This window comes from Gossypium hirsutum, chromosome D06 (genome assembly GCF_007990345.1).
Source record: "Gossypium hirsutum isolate 1008001.06 chromosome D06, Gossypium_hirsutum_v2.1, whole genome shotgun sequence".
Lineage (NCBI taxonomy): Eukaryota > Viridiplantae > Streptophyta > Magnoliopsida > Malvales > Malvaceae > Gossypium > Gossypium hirsutum.
This window is the reverse complement of record NC_053442.1, coordinates 7,988,012-7,998,010: the sequence shown is the minus strand read 5'-3', so window position 1 is coordinate 7,998,010 and position 9,999 is coordinate 7,988,012. Positions and strand designations below refer to the sequence as shown.

The 9,999-nt window shown below is 30.9% G+C and overlaps 1 protein-coding gene across 1 annotated transcript; it reads right to left on the bottom strand.

Annotated features, from left to right (window-relative positions):
* Positions 1–6,907: 6,907 nt before the first annotated feature.
* LOC107901331 (heptahelical transmembrane protein 1) lies at positions 6,908–9,254 on the bottom strand. Its single transcript, XM_016827280.2, has 4 exons — positions 8,782–9,254; positions 8,602–8,694; positions 7,838–7,895; positions 6,908–7,760 (listed from the first exon to the last, which is right to left on the bottom strand). Exons 1-4 carry the CDS (start codon positions 9,039–9,041, stop codon positions 7,089–7,091), a joined length of 1,083 nt encoding a protein of 360 aa, XP_016682769.2. The 5' UTR covers positions 9,042–9,254; the 3' UTR covers positions 6,908–7,088.
* Between the last annotated feature and the right edge of the window lie 745 nt (positions 9,255–9,999).

Sequence of the window (9,999 nt, the reverse complement as noted above, 5' to 3'; positions counted from 1 at the left end):
CACCGATCCTTTATTAAGGTGTGATCGGCTCACCTTAAAAATTATTTTGGTCTACGAATTTTAAGAAAACGAGTTCGGGAGTCAGTTATGCACGAGGAAGGGTTAGCACCCTCGTAACGCCCAAAATCGGTACCAAATTGATCATTTAATGTCTTAGTGTTGAAGGCTAAAAAGATTTTAAAATCAACTCAAATGATGAAATTTGAAAAAGGATAATCAATTGTTCAAGCCATGTAAAGAAATCGAGTCCCAATACGTTAGGGTACAATTCCTCATAATCCCCGAACTTTGAATATCACTTTTATTTTATGTGAAAATCTTCAATTTGAGAAAGTAACATGCCACACCCAATGCGTTAAGACACAACAAGTTAAGTTCCCAAAAATGATTTTTATACTCATGCATTTTGAATAAAGAATATCCTCGGTTATTTAAGATTAACAAAGAAAATCAGAACCCAATACGTTAGGGCTCAATTTCCCCTGAAAATCCCAAACTTCGAATATTGCTTTTATTCAGAAAAAAACCTTTGAATCAAGAAAATAACTTTGATGTATGGTTAAAACCAAACTATATTTTCAAAAAATGTATGTTAAAAAAATTAATGTACAATATGATATAAATACTTTAATAATAAACTACATGTGCATATGTATTTACAAAAGTAAAAAAAATATTTGAGACTAAAAATATAAAAGTATATATATATACAGAAATTAAGAAATAAAATAGAAATAAAACATGTGAATAAAATATATAAAATATACGTATACTATAAGAAATGTGCCTATATATATATTTAAAGAAACTATGCATGCATACTATATATAAAAAAAACATATATATTATATAAGAACCATGCATGTGAATATAGAAATAATAATAGTAATAATGATAATAAATAATATGATAATAATGGTAATAATAAAAAACGAATTGTAAAAAAAAGAAAAGCAATAAATGCAATTAAAACGAAATGAAAGATTAAATTGCAATGCGCGCGTAACAGCGGAGGACCAAAAGGGAAATTATCCTGTCCTTCCAAAACGCTGCGCAACGAGGGACCCAATTGAAACAAAAATCAAATATGCAGCCCAATTTTGAAAAAAAATAAGTTTAATTAAAACGCGATGCAAATTGGAGGGGCCGAATGCGCAAATAGACCATCAAAAGTAAGAACGCGCGGATCCTCCCCTTTAGGTCGGGTCACCGCGCGGGTCATACCTGGGTAAAACGACGCCGTTTTGAACGTTATTTAAAACAAATTTTTCCTTCCAAAATCATTTACAACCGAATAAAAGGAAAAAAAGAAAAAAAATGCTTCTCTGGTACTCTGCTAGGGTTTAATCCCTAGCGTCCTCGCGCCGCCGTTCGCCTGTGCCAACACTCCGACCGCGACGGAGATGGCAACGATCCGGCGACTTTGGCGAAAGGTAAGTTTCCCTTTTTCCCCTTTTTTATATTTTAAGCGAAAAAATAAATATAAAAAAGAAAATAATATATATATGTATAAATGAGAAATAAAAGAATGATAATCTTCAATGAGGTAAAACAGAGAGAAAAAAGCCTTTGTATTTCGAAAAGAAATTTTTTTCTATTTGCCTTTGAATCTCCCCCTCTTTACAAAAATATTGGTCTTATATATAGCCGAAAAATCAAATAAAAATGCTATCCTTTGTTGTTTCCTCTCATTTGGACTCTTTTGAGTCCGTGTTTACAGGTGTGTGGAGAGTTTGGCGCGAGTGGAGGCCGAAACGTGCGGCGATCGGGCGTGGGGCACAACGTGCAGGGGCTGATGGGGCTTGCGGCGCTGGACATGCGGCTAGGGTTTGGGTGTTTTGGGGTCTGGTTTAGTTGTTTGGGCTTAGGTTAGTTTTGGGCCAGTAATTGTTGGACTGTTTTTTAATTTTGTTTGGACCTGGGTCGATTGGGCCCTATTACACATAATATTAAATACTAAATACTAAATATCAATCGACTAGCGAATGTATGAAAATATTTATTTTATTGAAAACTTCCTTGTTCTTCCGACCGTTGGTCCAATAGAAGCTGTATATCTTCAAGAGAGGACGGTAATCGAGCATGACTTGCCAGATGGTTCCACCTAATTAAATAATTTTTTAGCATACTTTTATTTTTTAAAATTTACATAATATTTGTAAAATCTAATATAAAATTTACCTCGTTATGAGTGGGAATGTATATGGGTGGTCCACTCGATGACGTAGAAATGAAAAGCGAAACCGTGCCCACGACTGCAGTAGTGACAGGCAACCTCCGATTTTTGCTCTCTTCGGTCACATCGCCCCGCACATCTCCCAATATAACGTTGCCAAGATGACAGACCCCCAACTCAATTCACCGGCTGCTCTAAAATCAAAGAGTTTCAGTAGCCATCTTAGATGTACGCGGCTCCCTGACGTGTCGGGCATCAGATAACCTCCAGTTAATTGAAGAATGTATGCCCGAGCATATCGGATTCTTTCAATTTCGGTTGAATCTTCATCCGGATCAGGGAATGTGTCACGTAACCAGCCCATCTCGACCTTACCTCCCTCCATTTTCTCCGGAATAGCGCCCAAAAGCTCGTAGCACACCGCCCCCCAATCGCTAGATTGGGCAGACCCGGTGACTGGGTTCCCGTCCACCAGCAATCCCAATTGCAGACTAACATCTTCTAGAATGATAGTGCACTCTCCACATGGAAGATGGAATGTGTGTGTCTCGGGTCTCCACCTCTTGATCAACGCACTGATTAGTTTCGGGTCCACCTTGCATCCCCGGCCTACCGTCGCCACGTACCAAAAACCCGCTTCCCGCAGGTAGTTCTCTACCAACGGTGATGAAGGAGCATGCATATTCCGAATATTGCATTCTAATACCTGATCTACAGACTTTTATAACAAATAAAAAATTAATAATTATCTAAAAATGCATAAATAAAAATTCTTAAATAATATTTAAAAATTAAATTTAATACTTACCATTTTCATTTGTTCCACCGATATGTGATGCTTATCAAGACGAGTCAATTCTCCGGCCATTGATGAAATCGTACAATTTTTTACGGTTTAAAAAAATTTTAAAAAAAATTTTAAATTATTTTAAAAAAAGGGAGTTAAGAGAAACTTAATAGGAACTTGAGAGAAAATTGAAATTAAATATGAATTTAAGAGAATTTTTGAAGGAAATTGAGAGGAAATTTGAGAGAGGATTAGTTTGTGAAAAAAAAAGATGTGGGGGTATTTATAGTTTTTTTTTACCGTTGGGGGGGCAGCACTGTTCACGCGCGGGGCAAGTCGCGGCCACGTCAGCGTTATTTGATGACGTGGCAGTAAATCGCGTCCTAGAGGGCGCGATTTGTTGCCATGTCAGCAAATCGCGCTGACGTGGTCGCGATTTCCTGGCGCGTCCCCTGACATCATGCTTACGTGGACGCGATTTTCTAGAAAATGGAAAATTCTGGTAAATAATTAAATAATGTGCCCATTTCGGTAATTTTTTTTAAAAAAAGGCTTTTTTCTGTAAATTTCCCTAAAGTTGAATTATAAATTTTTAAAATGTCAAAATATAAAATTAATCATGTATTAATTAATGATTTCATTATTTTTTGAAAAGACTTAATAATTTTTTTTTCTTTTTTTTTGGGGATGAAGCATAAATTTTATCTTGTATTAATTTATAATTTAATCATTTATAAAAGACTAGAATTGTAATTTTCCATTTTAGGGGACCAGGACCCTGAAACTATATTTATTTCCATATGTTATTATTACCATGATGTCAAATTATTATTATTTTAATATTAACAAATATTCAATTAAGATTATAGTACAAATATAATAAAATAATTTATGCTAACTCATTGTTAATATTGTAATAAATGAAATATACCTTTTTAAATGTGTTTTTAATAGTTAATAAAATTATTTGTAAATTTTAATTTAAAAATATAGATCATATTTACCTTTTATAGTTAATATAAATGAAGGATAAATTTATAATTTGTCATCCTGAATTTTAGAAAGACAAAAATTAGAATTTTTTGTTTTTTGGTTTGTCTTAAAAAGTCGATTTGAAAAAACTAGTTCCACCTAAAATACTCTGTTTATCAATATTTTTAGTTTGAATAGGGGTGAGTGTTCGAATGAAATTTTTTCGAATCGAATCGAGTGAAAAAATTTTGAGTTAATCGAGTTGACGAATCATATTTTATCATTCTAATTTGATTTGAAATTTTTTCGAATCGAATCGAGTGAAATGAATTTTGATTTGAGTAAATTGTTGGAGTTAAATTAAAAAATCAAACATGTCAAATTAAAATCTTATTACAATATAACTAATTAAGCACAAAAATTTGAAACCATATATATTTGAAAACTTTTTCAAAGCAAAATAATAATAATAATATTTTAGTATGATAAACTTGAATAACTATTAACTTTTAGGTCCCAAAATTATTATTTTAGAAAATTTTTAATTTTTTTTATATATTCTTTAGATTAAAAAATTATAACTTTTTAAAAAATATGAATTTTAGAATTTTTATAAATATTTTAAATTTTTTTTGTAATTTTTGTTAAAAGAAAGATAAATTTGTTCATTTTCAAAATTAACAGAAACTAAAGGGTATTTACAACAATTTGTTATTCGAATTATTCAAAATTTTCGAATTGTAGAATTCAACTTGACTCAAACTCGAAACTCGAATTACTTATTTGAGTTGACTCGAATAATTTGAACAGCTCTATTCTATTAACTCGAAATTCAAATTTTATTTCGATTTTTTCAAATTGAATCGAATTTTGCACACTTTTATTTAATTAGGTTTATATAATAGAGCTTTTGCCCAGACTGAAGCTAATGAAGGCAGAGTTATAGAGGAGAGTACACAAGCAGTTTCCTTTCCACTCACTTTTATTAGGCAGGCAATTGTTACAGCTTAATTCTAGGAAGTCAGCAATCTAAAGCTATTTAACTTAACCTCAAATTACTCCAGCCTTGAATTAGGAATAAAAAAATTAAGATTTTCAAAGTTGGATAGTTGGATAAACTAATCATATCATCGATTTCTGATTTAGTTTATTCGATCGATTAAATTGATTTGTCTAATTCAATTGAATAATTTATTAAAAATTATAAATATTTAAAATAGAGAAAACTAATTTAATTGTTTAACTAATTTTTTAGTCTCGTTTAATTATCGATTCAATTGGTCCAACCCCTTACTCCAATTTGAAATTTCAATTGATTCTCGATCCAATTAGTCCAACTAACAACTTTGATCTGATTTTAAAAACAGTGCTCGAACAAACAACCCTAATAAATAACTTGAAATCATCTAAACTCAAATGGTCTCTCTCAAAAAACCTATTGATAATACAAACTACTCAAAATAATCAAACTTAAAATAATCCAAACCCAAATGACTCCACCTTGTTATCAATTTGAAAATTTAACTCTAGTAATTTTTTTTGAACAATTTATGATTTTATAAATTGATTTGTAATTGACAAAATAAAAGCTACATTTGAAAAAAAAAGTAAATAAAAACAAAAAATTTATAAATTTTGATAATTTATTATATTAAATTTAGAATTTAAAGAGTTCTATATTTGTAATCGATTAAAATTTTATAATTAATGAGTTTTTAAAATTAAAAATTAAATTTTTTATCTTTCATTTAAAATATTGGAAGAAAAATATATTATCAATATTTTAATATTTCTAAAATATCAGTATTTTAATTGATTATATCTAATCTCTTACGTGTTAAATCGTGAATATCAGTACTTTTCGTCTAGGAAGTGTGCATCCTCTTATCCTATTTTATTATATATTATAATATATATATGTTACATTAATATTATCAATATCAATAAATTAGATTATGAGATACAATTCCATATGAAGTTTAGTGTATTTATATTTAAAAAAAATTAAATAATATGTCATCATTTGATTCAACGACAGTGTATTTGATTATACACCGTCATTACATCAATATTTATATAAATAATAAATTAGTTTCCATACTCTTACAATGTACGGGTTTTATTGTATGTAAAAAAATGATTAATGTATGTCATAAGTCTTTATACTTTATGAAAATTTAGAATTTAGTTCATGTATTTTTATTTTTAGAAATTTAGTACTTTTACTTTTCAGATTTCAAAATTCAAGTTTAATTGTTAATCATGTTAAATTAGGTTTATCATAACGTCATTTTTTTAGTTACATGACTACTGAATGAGTATTGTTTTTTATTTCAAAATGTCGCACCAAAAAGATTAATAAAAAATTTTATAGTATTAACGGTTGGCCATGAATTTTGAAATCAGAAAAGTAGATGGATTGAATTACAGGAAATAAAATTATAGGGGCTAAAGTCCAAATTTGTACAGAGTATAAAGATTTATGACATATTTTAACCTAAAAAATATTTAATTAATTTATATTGTATGTTTAAAATGAATATATTTACACAATGAATAATTTTGGGATTAAAATATAATAAATGATTAATAAAAATATCAATAAATTAGGTTTATAATTGGAAATTAATACTTCATAAAATGAATTATTAGGGAGAGATTCATTTACATAAATTTTTATATAATTAATATTTTAAGAATTTGTTAATCATTTTTGATTGGTATAGTTCATGCATGTCAAGGCTCGGATCAATTTAGAATTTTACATATATGATAAATATAATTATATTAACAAAAAAAATTTAGGGAAATTATTTAAAAAAAGTTTAAATTAATTATTTTATAATTAAAAGAGACTAGAATTGCAATTATACCATTTAGATACCCCTGCCTAAAAACATGAAAAATGAAGAGACAGTAGATAAATTGCAAGTATGATTCTTTGTATATTGCTGCTTTGGCATGAATGAAGATTGAAGAAAAATACTTGAACTTGATAAAATATAAATCCCAAGACCCCTAACCCCTCAAAAGGATACAAATACATATTTCTGTATATATATAAAATAAAACAAATGAATATTCCTCACAGTTACATGACTTAATTGAACAAACATAAATTCAGGTTTTGGTCAGAAGAAGCAGAAGAGCTTTTTAACAGCCATTACGGTCACGCCATTCCAAGAATACAAGAGAAGCACCATAGTGAGCCAATGCACCCATCACCACTAGTACGTGAAATATTTGATGACTATGCCCCGCTATATCAAACCATCCAGGCTTCAGCCTCTCCGGAATTCGAGTAACATAGAACATGGTCCCTGTTAAATAGAATATGGCCATGGCTGACTCATAGGCCAAGGTCACATTGCGGCGTGGATTCGACCAGTTGACGATCGAAGCATGGATTCCGGGGACAACGCCAAAGAGCCCCATGGAAGTGAAGAGCAGAGCTCGGAATGCACGGAATTTGCTGGTTGATAAGGTCGGTGATAGCAGTGTTAGGATGGTGAACAAGCCTAGAGCTGTGATTCCACCAAGGTAGACAAAGTGCCATTGTGGGTCACATTGAAAAATGTAGTAAATTGGAGGAAAAAACGATGTGATGATCATGGTGGTGATTCCGGCATAGTCGAGTCGCAGCAATGTAAGGTTTAGATGGTGTGAATGACAAGAAAAGAGATGGCAAACGCTGCTCGATAGGAGGCAGAACAAGGAGCCGCCTAAGAATACGTAAAACGGCCACCGTGTAACGGGTGTCACCGGAAGTGTAACGTCTGATTCCGGGGTCGTTATTTGCCTCAAATTGACGATATTTGTTATTCCCTGCAATTCTCCAAAATTAAATTTAGAAAATGAAAAGAAAAGCAGGCATAACAGTAAATGCCATGGGGCACACTCACCAGGAAAAGGTCTTCTGAATCATAAGAAACATTGGTGTGGCCATTAATGAGAAACGACCTGCATCAATTGCATAACTTAAACTCTTGATTTAAGATCCTCATTGAAGTCTTTAGCAAATTTTTAATGGAATTCTCAGATTTCAATCACCAACTTTAAAACACTAAAACTAGCGAGCAGGCATACATCATAAGAAAGTGACCATTGACCAATGCCATTGACAGCCAATTTGATTCTTCTGTGTACTGAGCCAAGTTTGAATTAATTGCATTCATTACGTTTGGTTGAACCATCAAATACTTGCCTCAGACTCAAACCCCACTGCGTGCATCCTTTCTAAATTTAACCCAAGGCTTAACTTCGGTGGTTCATAGGATCGTCCTTAAGAGACTAAATATGAGACTAAAACCCCAGCATTTAAACTCGCACTCGAACTCTTTCTAGATTGAACCATTCATAAACTAAGGAAGAACCCTTTCTTTGCAGTCAGTGATCAATTAATATTTTATTGTTTGAGAGATAAAATTTATGTAGTAATTTCTTCATGTTCATATCCAACATTTCTAAACTAACTTCCAACTTGTAATGCATTAGGAAAATTTTGAATCCTCATTTACATTTCATGACAATTAATCAATTAGTAGAACCTGTTTAGTATAATCATGTCCTTTTTGTTGCTTTTAAAGTGAAGGAAACACAAAAAGAAATTAGAAACATTTCACTAAATTGAAAAAATGAAGGGGGTTTCAAAAACCTTAAAACGAACCTGGTTAAGAATGTAATGAGATCCGCAACTTGTGGGAGTTCCAACAAGTTCGCCATGGTTAATCCCAAAAATAGAAGAAACCCAAGTAAGTGCCTACACAGTCCAACACAAAAACACAAAATTAAATTAAGAAAAAAAAGAAAGAAAAAGAAACCATGGAACTTTGTGTTTCAAACATACGTCCAAACATTAAGTGTTTCATTATGCCAACGAAAGACGCTAAAAAGAGCTTCCTTGAGAGACCAATTAGCCCTATAATAATTCAGTATGAACTCATTGTCCTTCATATAGTCCGGCAACTCCTTGTACGACACCAAAGCATACGACCGATTTTTCGCCTTGGTCAAGCCTTGCCGCCGATCATCATCACCTAATTTCTTCATGATTTTCATATCAACAGCTTCATTCGAAATAAGCTTGGAATCGAGGGTTGGATCCATCTCCAAAACAAACGCTTGATTTTCAATAAAAGTAGAGAACTATTAAAGGAAGATTCATATAAAGAAGAAAGAATTGATGATGGGAAAAAGCGGGGGGGGGGGTTAGCTATAGAAGATGGGAGATAGATAGCTAACTACACCAACTGCAACATTTAAAAGGAGGGAGAGAAAATCAAAACACTGAGGGTATGGGGGTTGCTTTTTGCATGCAAAAATGCAAAACCAAACCAAAGAGTGGGGAAAGGAAAACAAGGTTGTTGGTAGGTAATCAACAAATATTGTGGGTTTTGTGGGACCCCCATTAATATTGGGGAAGGAACTCATTTACTTTTTTTTTTAACTTTTTTTTTATTTTCTTTTTCAGTTTAATTTTTGAACTTACAGTTTTGTTAAGTTTGCGGATATGGTATACACATAGATTGTCACGTAGATATCACATCAATAATTAATTAATTTAAAATTATTAAAATTATTTTTAAAAATAAAAATTATTAAAATATATAAAAAATTTATTTTTTTAATTTTTTTTAAAAATAAATTAATTGCTAACATGGTATACACATGTATTGCCACACGAGTGTCACGTCAATAAAGTTAACGGACATTAAATTTTTCATATATTTTGGAGTGATTTGACAAATAACGAAAATTTAAAGGCTAAAAGGGTGAAAATTTAAATAAATTGCTAAAATAACTTTTTTTTCTAAAATTGAAGGGTCAAATAAGTCATTATACCTAAATTAAAAGTGTTTCAAGAGACATACATTTTGGCCAATTGTTATAAAAATTAGATTTGCGGTCAAATCAGTGAGATTATCGATTTTTGTTTTAATCGATTAGACTCTAGTTTAATTATAATTAAATAAATAATTAAAAAGTTCATAAAATTAATAAATTTATAAAAATTTATAAATTTATAAATTGATTTAACCGTTAATTTTTTGTCTCAATTTCCATT